The sequence below is a fragment of the Notamacropus eugenii genome, chromosome 2 (genome assembly GCF_028372415.1).
Source record: "Notamacropus eugenii isolate mMacEug1 chromosome 2, mMacEug1.pri_v2, whole genome shotgun sequence".
NCBI classification, from domain to species: Eukaryota; Metazoa; Chordata; class Mammalia; order Diprotodontia; family Macropodidae; genus Notamacropus; species Notamacropus eugenii.
In genome coordinates this window covers 205,901,308-205,914,626 of record NC_092873.1, presented here as the reverse complement: position 1 = coordinate 205,914,626, position 13,319 = coordinate 205,901,308, and the positions used below count along the sequence as shown (strand labels likewise).

Here is a 13,319-nt window from a genome sequence, read left to right as displayed (position 1 = left end):
GACACTCTCCCCCCCCCAAAAAAATTTCACAGGTTTTTTTTCTCTAATCTGAGCATATTTACTTCCTAAAGTTTGATTATGATCACTAAAAGTCACTCCTCCATCATGCTCCCTACTGAATACATGCAACAGTTCTTTGTTGAAGTACAAAATTAATTTTGGGGATTTGTAAACTTTTAAAGACTGTTTTCTATGAAGACACTGAGAAAGGCATTCAAATACACACATTCAAGTTTCTGCATTTAAATTTTCAGTTGTTGAATTTTATTGAACAGAAGTGCATTCTTCCTCAGTGACCAATGACTAAAACTTTTCTTAACATGTGAGAAATTACAATTATTTGGTTATTTAAGGACACAATAAACAATGATCTGTTTCAAAAAAAACCACACAATAGATTTCAAAAGCATGTAAGTCATCAAATTTGCCAAATATCTGCTCATAGGATCCAATACTGTTGAGAATCAAAGAAAGAAAACAATATCCAAGTTATGTTGCTCTTTAAAATGTGTTTCGCAAGTATTACATGTAATTTGAATTTGACATCTGTGGTTCTAAAACAATGCTTAAACACATTTTGTCAAATGAGATGCCACACACCTAAATGATGCACTCTCCATTAGTTACTATTGATCAATTTATAGAAAATACATTAACTTTCTGCTCTGTCCCTGAGCAAGAGTCTTCTAGCCCTTTCTCTAAAGACAAAAACAGGTGTTCCCAATTATCTATTGACCCTGATTACCATATATTTCTATAACTAACACTTCACATGATCATTTATTATTTACTGGCAATGTGCTACATACCACACAGAGCAGAGAAAAAAACTCATTTCCCAACCCAATAATCTTATAGTTTAAAGACTATATGCAAAGAATTTCATAAAAAATACTGAGAGGAAGAATGATTTGGCTTCTGAATTTTTTTTGTTAGTTTCATTTCTTGCTTAGTCTTCTATTTTTAAGTTGATAATTCTTCTTTTCGTCTTCATTTTATTCTGGAGGCCTCTTGGTAAAAGACCCTTTGGAAGGCTTTTAGGAAGATAGTTGGAAAGCTAGAATGGGTACAGTGTAGGAAAAAGGCACAACAGTAGGAGTGAGAAAGGTGGAGGGGAGACGATGTTTGACAAGGTTGAAAGGGAAAAAAAGGCAGATGACAACTGAAAAGTTACAATTTGTACACACTAAGGCTTTGGATGTGAGAAACAGAGGATGGTCAGAAGGAGAAAGCATTGTGGAAACACTAGAAGCAAGTGAGAATTGAAAGATCAACAAAAATTAGAAGAGAAAGAGGAAAAATCAAAATAAGAATACAAAGGACTTGAAGATTTGGAAAGTAGCTTGGAGTATGTCTTATCAATTGGATTATTCATAATTATATTAGATAATGTCTAAACTGTCCATGTCAGAGCTTCTGAAAGGGTAATGACATCAAGAATTTTCTAGTTCCATTAATTTGAGCCATTTGCTTGAGGGGGACATTTGCTTGAAAGGGTAACAACATCAACAACTTTCTAGTTCCATTAACTTGAGACAAAGCTTATTAGCTTTATATTTGGAATTGCTCCACATTAAAGATTCTGAGGCCACATGAATACCTTAAATATAAACTAAAATTTTCGTATCACCAATGCCACAATTCTCAGAAGAGATGGGTAATGATCTACCCCAACCCCCCACCCCCCACTGTCAATGAATTATGAATGCATGGACAGATAATTACCACCTGAACTTCCTTGGGGAGAGAGGAGAATTAGAGATTGTCAGCTTCCTGGAACATTTCTTTTCTTATTGGGGATCTATAAGAGGGTTATCAATAAACACTGGTTTTCTGGGATTCTAAGCTCTAAATGACTTACAGATAAAGACCTTATAGCCGTCATTTCTCTGAGATTCTTCTCAAGAAAATATTCCTTTTGGAGAAATCTATACAGCCAGGAGAAATTTCAATCTATGAATCCATTGTCACCAAAGAGTGAAAAAGAATTTATCCTTCTAAAAGGACACTAAGAACCCTGTGTTGCAGCAGAAGGTGATTTATTCATTAAGTATGCTGTACAGGTGAATATAATTTTAAAAAAAAGGATCATAGACTTAGACCTCAAAGGGACACTAGAGAATAATGAGTATAATAACCCCTTCATTTTACTGATAAAAACCTGAGGCACAGAGTGGTTTAAGGGACTTTTCCAGGGTCATAAAACTATTAAATATTTGAGATGGAATTTTAACCAAGGCCTTACTGATATAACTTTTTACTAATATAAGTTTTTACTAATATACCACTCTAATATATATGCTTACTGTTATACCTTCAATAAGACATTTACCAAAGAGCCGTTATCAAAGCAGCCTTTGATTCAGGGAGAAAGATAGCATACATGTTAGAAAACTTATTTAAGTAAGATTTTACCAAGTATGAAGTATCATGCAAAGCAAATATCACTTCTATGTTCGACACATTTATGTATTATATATTATATATTATATGTATAATATAATACTCAGCTATTGAATGTAATTTTCCACAGATATTAGATTCCTATATGGTTATCATCTACCATCTCTGCCATCAACCTTCTAAAATAACAGTAGAAAACAAAAGCTTCAATATTTTTAAGGGAGGAATGAGTCAGTCACAGAAAATTAATGAACTTCTCTTCGTACTAAAACCAAGTCTAGTGACCAAAACAGTGCTTCTCTTCCTGAAGCAAATGTTCAGTTCAAAAGAATGACTCCAACCATTAAAAACAACGAAGAAACAAAGAAAATACCTAACAATGTCATATCTACTCCATATGATTCTATTTCCCTTCAGCAGAATTTCAACTTCTCATGTGCACAGAAAGAAAAGCCTGTCAACTGTCTACTTCTCAGGTTTCTCAATGTATCTGATCTTTTTCTATGTATAGTTACAGTAAAATAAAACTAGTTGTTGTCTAGAGCAAAATCTCCAATGACTTAATATAGTGATCCAATAAACTGACACCTCCACACATTTTTTTTCAAATGGCCTTTGATTTCATTAACATAGGGAATTCTTGATGAAGAAATTTCCTTTTCCAATAAAGACGGGTATCTTATCTGAAACTTACAATCTTAGAGAGTTGTCTGGGACATTGAGATGTTAGCTATCTTGTCCAGGAACACACAGGCAGCATGTATCCAAGGACAAATTTAAACTCATATTGTTTGGAGTCAGAGACCTGCTTTCTATCCACATTGACACATTGCCCCTAGATAAACTTATGTACTTAAAAAATATACAGGAAGGGAAAAATATAGGACTCACAAGGGAGCCAGAAAATCTACCTAAGAAATTTTTAGATGAGCATATTTATTTCATCTTACTTTGAACTTTTATCCAAATGTAGACCTCTTTGGGTTGCCATGACTAGAATAGCACAATGAAAACCAAGGGACTGTAACCAAAAAGATCCTCCAAAGGGACAACTTTCTTATCCAGACTGAATAATTACATACATGCATATACATTTATGCATGTGTGTAATATAGGTGTATATATGTATTTACATATAACATGTAAGTCAGTGTTTTTTTATGAAGTTTATTCCTAAAGATAAGCATATTTAACTTATGTTCTTATCTTTTGTATGTTTTTTTCTGAAGATGTAATCATTTTTGTCAATTAAATTCATGTGAAAAAGCAGAGGTGTCAATTAGAGGCTATGTAGTTAATTAATTTCTCTACCCCTTAAGCTTATTTTCCTTAAAAGATGACTTCTAAAGAAGATTTTTCAAAATCTCCTTTGGAGAATTGTATTCATATTTAAAATTAAACCTTATGAGACAAATATCTTCCTTTCTAGGAAACCAGACATAAAGAACGAATACCACATTTTCCATATGCATATTTTTTAAAAAATAAAATCATTCCTTTCCCTTCATACCATTCTTTAAAAACTTTCTTTGGCAAGAGTTTATTTTATATAATGCAATTTAGCACTAGCAACTTTAAGTGAAAATCATTACACACAAATAAATAACAAGTTGAAGGAAAAACCCCATTGTTTAAGAATTGATTTATTTTATTAACAAGAAGCTATATGGATTCTAAGACAAAACAAAAAATGTATATAATATGGTTCTAGAACTGAATATTAAAATCTAGTCTGTCATGGTATGACATATTAATGACATTTGGGAGATGTAGTCTCCAAGGACTTATTTATATTAGTTTTTATTTAACTTTAAACCAATCTACTTCTCCAGATTTTTTTTAAAAATTCTGATTAGAATTTCAGAGCTGGATTTATTCTTGCTTCAGCTAAATAAAAACATTTCAAAATACAAGATGAAAAATACAACAAATGTCTTAGACTATGTGCCTAATGATCCATGTCCACCGTAAGTTTTCAAGATGGACTGATAGTAGCTTTATTTAAAAATGTTTATCTAAATTTTTGTGTCACTTTCCTGCCTATCAAGAAAAAAGAAAGACATCCCTTTAGTAATAGCTAAGGTGAATAATTACCAACATTTACATAGTGCTTACTGTGTACCATGCACTGTGGTAAGCACTTTACAGTTATGATCTCACTTGATCCTCACAACAGACCTGAGAGATGCTAGTATTTTACATATAAGGAAACTGAGGCAAATGGAGTATAAGTGACTTGCTCAGGGGTTCACAGAGCTACTGTGTCTGAGGCTGGATTTGAACTCAGATATAACTGACTCCAAGTCCAGTGTACTATCCACTGTACCACCTAGCTCTGGCTCACTGTTTCCTCTAGGATGAAATATAATCTCTCTAGCTTAGCTTTCAGGTATTCCACAATTTGGTCTCAACCTGTCTTTCCAGATTTAATTGATATTAGCTTCTTTCATTCTAGTTATGTGCCAAAAGAATGGGAATACGAGTTAGTGACTCACTTAAATATCTCTTGCCTCTGAGAATGTCACATGTCAATTTATATACCTGGAATGTTCTCTTTCTTCCTCTGTGTTTTTCAGAATCCTCCGTCTCAGCCTGGGGTCACCTCTTCTGCTCAGCCTACCCTGATCCTCTGAATTAGTTGCTTCGTATTTACCTAGGGTAAAGACTGTTCTGTTTTGTTCTTTTCTTTGTATCATCAGCACCTAGCACAGTGCTTGGCACACAGGTAATCTCAGTAAATAATTGCTGAATTGAAATATTTGTTTAATCCAAAGAATATATGTGTGTGATATATACACATTTACATATATACCTTATTCGGAAAAGAAAAAAAATAGTACAGGAGTAGTCTGACTTATTTTTAGTCATTTTTAAAAGACATGGGAACATTTTACATTAAGACAATATAAAGTATGTATAATACTCATGAAACATCAAATGAGATATTATTTGTAAAACACTTAGCATGGGGTCCAGCACAGAGTAGGTGCTTAATAAATGTTTATTCCCTCTCAAACTAATGCATCTCCCAAGCTAATTCAATGCCTACACATGCAATCCATGTAGCGGGAGTGAAGAGGGTAGAGAAGGTCGTTTATTTAGACAACCACTAGTTACGTGAAAATACATAGGAGTTTTTAGTGGATCGGAAAGTTCCATATGAACCAACAACGTAATATGGATCCAAAAATGCTAATATCATTTAGACAATATTAATATGTATACAGTGTCCAGAATAAAGAAGGTGATAATCCTCTTGGGCTCTATTCTAATCAGCCTACATCTACAATGTGATGTTCATTCTACTAACCACATTTTTTGTAAGGACATTGACAAATTTGAATTGACCAGTGATGGACACCTAGGATGTCAAGCGAGCTTACAATTGTGTCATATAAGGATTAGTTAAAAGGATTTCCAGTATATAACCTGGAGAAGAGAATATTTAGAGAAATAATAAGTGTCAGAGAAGTTATTACACACTCCCCTTGGGCTCAGAGGTCAGTACACAACCAACGAGTCTACATTATAGGGAGATATATTTCCCCTTTTTTTTTTTAATGCAGACTGAAATTGCATTAGTAAAGAAGCTCTATTTGAGGAACTTCTGTTATCAATACAAATAGGAACTCACTTTTCAACTTACAGGCTTAATGAGTTTCCTCTCTGCACAGACCCAAAAAGTGACTTGTATAGGGTCACACATTTACTCTGTGTCTAATGTGGTACTTGAATCTAATTCTTGTTGACTATGAAACCAACTCATTATCCACTATGCTTGTGACCTCATCTTCAGATGAATAGAACTAGAAATTTCTATACAATTAGAACTGCCCAAAATTAGAATAGACTATGTCTAGTAGATATCACAGGAAGTCGTTAAGCAGAAGTTAGATGAATATTTTATCTGATATATGATAGAATTCATTCTTTAAGGAAAGGTCCTGTTAGCAAGTGAGTGCATGTGTGTGCGTGTGTGTGGGGGGGGTGTCTTCCAAAGTCTTTGGCAAATCTGAGATTTTATGTGTTTATGATTGACATTGATTTCCATACCATGCCTGGTATATTTGACAAAACAAAGGCTTTTCCCCCCTATATCTCCACATGCATAATTTATCATTCAGTCATTTCAGACTCTTCATGATTAAATTGGGGGTTTTCTTGGCAAAGATATTAGAGTGATTTGCCATTTCCTTCTCCGGCTCATTTTACAGATGAGAAAACTGAGGCAAACAGGGTTCAGTGACTTGCCCAGGCTCACACAACTACTAAGTGTCTGAGGCCAGATTTGACCTTGCACTCTATCTACTGTGTCACTGCTACCCATATACACATAACCAAAGTGCTATTAAAACATGATTCCTTGATATATACAGTGATTTCTAGATTCTAAGAAGATGCTGTGGGATTCAATAGTGATACTACAAAGCAAAAAAACCCCCTTAGTATTTTTCCTTGTTTATGGCAAATAAAAATTGGCAAAGCTTTTAGTACAGGCACAGTATGTTCAAAAGTTTTTGATGAAACCATAGCTCTCCTGGGTAAAAAGAAGGGACTTTTTTCTACAATCATAACAATGTTCAGCATTCAGATGTTCCCACAAAGTGAAATTCTTTAGCCTATACTTAATATGATATGCAATAGGTAGGGTGGTAGTAGTAGATAGAGAGTGATATGGAAACAGGAAGATCTAAGTTCAAATATTGCTGCTGACCCATGGTAGTTGTAGGAATATGTGCAAGTCATGTAATTTCTCAGTGCTGGTCAGCTCTTGAAACTATAAGTAAGAGAGAGAATAACTGTCCTGGATTGGTGAAGGGAGTTTCTGCACTGGTAGTTCCCCATGATATCACATGTCCAGTCTCTCCTCATAAAGTCTAGACTATGTCTACTGAAATGAAAAACTGGCAATTATTTCATACGAATTCAATACCTTGATAAACCAAATAAAGAATTTAGATTTCTTGTCAAATTCCCTTCACTTTTCAGTATATACAGACATAAAACATTCTTATGATGTTGATAAATTTGAAAGTAGTTATTAATTAATGTATTCATAGAGAATTAAGAAGATAGCATTAACCATAGAGAACATTTTGACTTTTTAGTAAAATAGGAATAAAATTTTGTGTATATGATACTTTATCATCAAGTTTCCTTGACATAATTTGTGATAATTAAAATTTCTCTCCCTGTAGCAACATTCCCCTCCCATAAGATCTTTAAAAAAGTGTGCAGTAGAAAAGCAAAATGTTACCCAAGGATAGATCTATAATTGGTCAAAAGGTTTACTTTTGAGATTAGATGCTAAATTATCTACATGAAGATTAAAACAACTTTTACATAATAATAACCTTTTGTTCTCTTGAAAATATATTAGAAATTGCAAGTACTTCATTCAAACCATTTTGCCCCATTGATGATTCTAGAGATAAACCATAGGAGTTGGCTTTCAGATTATCAAAATTTGCTTTTCCAGAACACCAATTAAAGAGCCATTTACACATGAAGATTTACAGGAAAATCATTGGTGCTTTGACCTACACTTGCTTAAAAATCCATGTAAAGAAAGAAATGGACTATTTATTTTTGTCTCTTAAACTTTCCTGCTAAACTCTCTTTGATACTTTTTTTTTTCATTTAACATGGGACTTGGCTTTTTAATAACTCTCAGTAAAGAATCATTTGAGCCCAAACAAAGATAAAATACTGTAACTGAAGTGCACAAAGCAAAATCTAGAAGGTTGCTTCCTTTCCACATTTCAAACGGTTTCAGTTTCAGATCAATTACATAGAGACAGAACATGCTTTTTTTAAGAGAATAAAAATAGGAGTTCCTATGCCAGAGCACAGCTTTATTACATCTTTAAAGAGGCACTTTTTATGTTTCTTCGAATATGACAAACTCCCACTCTTTCAGTAGTACTGACAGGTATGTGCAAAAAACAATGACAAAATGAGAAGAGAAGTTATTTATTTTTTCTTTAGCCAGATGCCAATAAAGCAAGTTGAAGACCAACAAAATAGAGGAAATGGAGGAGGTGTGAGAAGGGGGAGAAGAAGAAATAGCCTGCTGGCCTTTATTCCAAACCAAATGTAGTGAAGCTCTTTTAGGTACACACATCATCAGTCACAAGACCACCACAGAAAGCTTAGCACTGCTCTTGAAACTGAGAGGCAACCTCAGTAGAGTAGACAGTCTAATATTGATAACCAACCATATTTTTTCTTTAAATGAAGGTATGAATGCTCATTAATAGGAACTAAGTTTCACAGTTAGTACACAAAGACATATGCCACAGAAAAGGACTCCCAAACAAATTGGTAGTTAGGCAATACTGAGAAAAGGATTCATAAAGTTGAATGTACATCTCTTAACTAAGCAACTTCCAAAAGGTCATTGGCCAATGAGCTTAGTTTTTGAATAACCTAAGCAAAGCCACTTGAAAAGGAATCACTATTATACTTCACCATTCATTTTTAGGTGTTTTAAGTAATAGAACCAACTATCATTTTTTCCATGCTATAATCATGCAGCAGTGCAGCACTGCATATATATCCCAAAATGGGGGAAAGGGGATTCCATTTGAATTTGAAATATATTAGAAGATTTACCATCCTGCTTGCATTTTATTAGGTCCATATTAAAATGAATTCATGTTCCTTAAGTGCACTGTTGCTGTGTGATAATGGGAGGTGACCAGGAATATGTTTTCTGGAGCTGGAAAGGTAAGTTATGATTACGAAGTTAAGCCACAGATGGCCCATCACAGAAAAACTAACACAAAAATCACTGGAAATTGACTCTACTTAATTTGTTATTATTATTCTTCCCCCCTCCAAAATTTTGAGACTGGAAACTATGACATAACCTTACAGTGAATTATGTAGAATATGAAGCCTCAGGCTCCAAATTATATGCCACATACATACACATGTAAAAACATAGACATTCAGGGTCACATAGCAGTACAATCATTAAAAAAAAGAAATGAAGAGTCCATGATCCTTTATTTCCAAATCATTTTAAGCATTAAATTATTAGCAGGCTGAGTTGAATACTTGATACAGTAAGTGCTTTCTCTGTCACTGAAGAGAAATTGGCATTTAAAAATTATTATTAATTCAGATTTACTAGCAATTTCTTAACATACTTTGAATTGTACCAATTAATGTACTGGTGTTCTTTTTATTCTCAAGATATTGCCAAATGTTTTTTAAATAGACTAACGTACCAAGGTATTATGATCTGAAATATTCCATGCAAATTGATTAAGTGATCAATATGAAAAGGAAATCTGCATCTATCTTTCCTGTTTGGGCTACAGGTACTGATATTTGCTTCAGACACTTATCCAGATGTCCAACTTAGGTTAGAGTTGAGAAAGGAAACACTGAGTGTAAAAGTCTATAAGAGGGAGCAATAAAACTGTATTGTTTCCCATTCCCAATAACTTTGTGTTTTCCTCTTCATTCCAAAACATATAGTTTTTGTCCATTAAGCCCCAAATCCAAAAAAAGTGATAGGGACCTTGATTCTTTTCCCTGATAATAGGAATTTAAACTAAAAGAAAATACTGCCACCATATTGGAAGCATTCCCTTTTAATGGTGAACCCCAAAGCTAGTTTTAGTCTATATCACTCACTCTAGCTTTGGTGATTTAGCTGTAACTCTGAGATTCAGTTTGTCCATTCATTACTGTCCTTCCTATGTAGAGACTCAAGGGGATGCTGGAAACCTAACACTGGTCAATTCAAGAAAAACTCAGTTGATAAATGCCATTAAATATATATCAAGATATGTCGTTCCTCTGAGGTAAAAAGGATTTCAGCAATATGGCACATGTTCAAGACTATATTACAGATAAAATTAGTATGCCCTTAAACAGTCGGTGAGAGTCTGCTTCACTACACCTGGTTTACATTGACCTTTAGTTGAAGTGGATTTCGGCAATACTTCATATGACAATCTATAACATCTCTAAGCACACTGAACAACTACCACAAGGGTGTATGTATCCTTAATTAGTAGATCTCTTTTTAGAGCTCATTAAAAATATATATATATATATGCATTTTTTTAATCAACCAGTTCACATGATTCAGAAATTAGCCCCTTGTCTACTAGTGAAAAGTGTTGTGTTTCAAAATCAGTTGTCAAAACATTTGGCTTGTATGAGTTTTCCTCTTGGTTGATGAGATTTGAGAAAACATTCTCCAAGTATGTTAGAATACAGTGGAGGCTTGAGTAAAGAACAAATTGTGAAGATAAAAGTCTGAGAAGAGTCCACACTGTTTCTGAATTCTACATCTTAACTGAGAGGAAATAACATTTCCCAGTGCCCAATGACTCAAATATTAAATAGTTCAAAAGTTTGATTTACCTGCTCAACTGTACTCCTCTGTCTTGATAATACAAGGCCAGTGAGGGTCTCAGGACATGTTTCCTGTGAATTGATAGTCCCTGGATAGGAACTATGTTTGCAATAATAACATTTCCCATGACATTCTATTTCCCTTTTCCCATGAAGAAATGTATGAACATACTGAAAGAGAATCTCAAAGGAAAATGAAGCAGTCACCATGATAGCTGCAATATGGCTTCATAGGAAACAGGGCTACATTTAATTAGCTTTGATCTTTTTCATGTGTGTTTTACCCCTTTGGTTACAGTGTGGTGTGTGTGTGTGTGTGTGTGTGTGTGTGTGTGTGTGTGTGACAGGGACTTAAAAGTCATCCTTTTCCAAACTACATTGCTATCAAGACTAACAAAATCGAAGTGGAGCTTACATTGTATTTACAAACAAGTTGGCACTTACAGAATAAATTATTGATAAAAAAAACCCAACCCAGGACACCTATATTTTAGGCACACTGGGAAAACCTGCTGCCTTATTACATTATGCTACATTAATATGAATAAATAGATTCCCAGCTGGTACATTCTTCCCCAATGGTTTGCTTCTTGCTGAAAGGGAGTACCTTCCTTTCTAATTTATTAGTGATGTTAATAGGTTCTTAGTCCAGAGAAAGTAAAGGCTGCATGTTTTCTTCCTCATTTTTATCCATGCGTTTTAGCACTGCAGGATCCACTACTGACTGGGATCTGTAAAAAAAAAAAAAATACATAGACAATAGATAGATGAAAGATAGATAGAATAAATGGATTAATTAATTAATCAAGCCAAAGTCAACTGAATTATCCACATTCCAATTTTTCAGCACATCTGTTGCTTTCAAGTTACTAATAGTATTATTAAGCAGATGATGTCCTTCACTGACACCACATTCTCTCTTTTCTTTGTTTTCATTCCTCCATGAAGCTAGTACGCCCACTCACCCCCAAATCAAGTGATTATGAATATGAAATACAAGAGTAAAGGAGATATTTGTAAAAGGGACAAATGGAAACTCAAATTGGGCCAGTGCAAAACAAAGTGATGCCATCAATTGTCTCCATCAGAATGTCAGCCCCTTGCATACATTTTTGTCATTGCATTCTTAGTTCCAATACCACAGTGCTGAAATTAAATCTACCTGAAGCGTGGTGTGTTGAGTAGAAAAGGTGTCTATGCATATGAGATAATTTGGAGAAGCTATCCATCTTCCAGATCCTTTTTTTTTTTTTTATAGTTAAGTGAGGCCTGACTACAATCTTTTAAATACTGTGAATTCTCAGGAAAAATGAAATCTGGAGATGAAGTGTCATCGCAGCATGAGTGGGGGGGAGTAAAATGTAAAAGAAGGTTTGGAAGGGGACCAGTTTTGAAGGATGTTAAGAGTCAAACATAAAAGGAAACATATTTAATTCTGGAGGTATTAGGGAGTTACTGGAGGTTGGGGGTGATGAAAGCAAATCTATGTTTAAAGAAAATCAGTCCAGCAACTTTTGAAGCGTGAATTGCAGTGGGGAAGTTAATTCAGGAAAAACAATTAGAAAGCTATTGCAATAGTTCATGCAAGTAAAGGTGAAGGCCTAGAAGGGAAAATATAAGGGACGCAAAGATAGAAATATTAAGATTTGGTAACCAATTGCATATGTGCAGTCAGTGAGAAAGAGGGGTCAAAGATAACATCAAAACTGTACAACCAAAATAGAAGACAAGATTCCTAGTCTCAAGGATTCTATAAAGCAAATAAAGTCTAAATGGATTTTCCTTATTACCCAATCCCCATCCATTAAGATCAGATATTAAAGATGAATGCAATATTGTCATGAACTTCCAACTAGAAGACATAATGATGACAAAACTTAATATTCAATGAATTTGTTTTTTGGAATTTTTTTAAAGTTATTTAACTTTTATTTAAAAGTAACTGGCATCTCTTTTAGTTTACATAGTATCATTTTATTATTGCAGAAGCAAATAATCTGAGCAAGAGTCCTTTACGTACATACAACTCTGTAGTGGGTGAGAATTATACTTCAATTCATCACTGGGAAACAATGTGAAATTGGGAAGAAGAAAAGTCAATGAAATATTCCAGTGTTGTGGCAGAAAACTGGCTGCATAATAGCCATAGCATTAGCAAAGCAGCTGGCCTTTTAAAATTCTACCCATAATGATTTTTTTTCTTCCTGCTGCTATACCAGTCAATTAGATATTGCTGTGGTAATATGCCTCTTAGCAGACATCATTAACTTCAGATAGAAAAACTATAAGCTAAAGTACAGGCTAATGATGAAAAAAGCAGAAAGCAGAGCCATTTATAATCTGAAATCAAAACAAAATGGCCAAAAATGAATTAGATGATTAAGTGAACTGATTCAACTTTGACAGTAAGCTATATGTAAATAGCCTTGGAAAACAGAAGACTCCAAAATAAGGGGAAAAGTAGATTGTCACTATTCCTAATTCATTTTTACTGTTTCATCTCAATAGCAAATAGGCAGCTGTCTCCCACTTCAGGACAG

General features: G+C 34.1%; 1 protein-coding gene across 1 annotated transcript in view; it reads right to left on the bottom strand.

The window, feature by feature from the left end:
* Nucleotides 1-241: 241 nt before the first annotated feature.
* Nucleotides 242-13,319, bottom strand: part of CLVS2 (clavesin 2) — a 116,897-nt gene continuing 103,819 nt past the window's right edge. Inside the window, exon 5 of the mRNA XM_072643192.1 lies at nucleotides 242-11,510. Within this exon, the coding sequence (XP_072499293.1) occupies nucleotides 11,423-11,510 (88 nt within the window). The 3' untranslated portion in view covers nucleotides 242-11,422. The remainder of the gene's footprint in view (nucleotides 11,511-13,319) is intronic.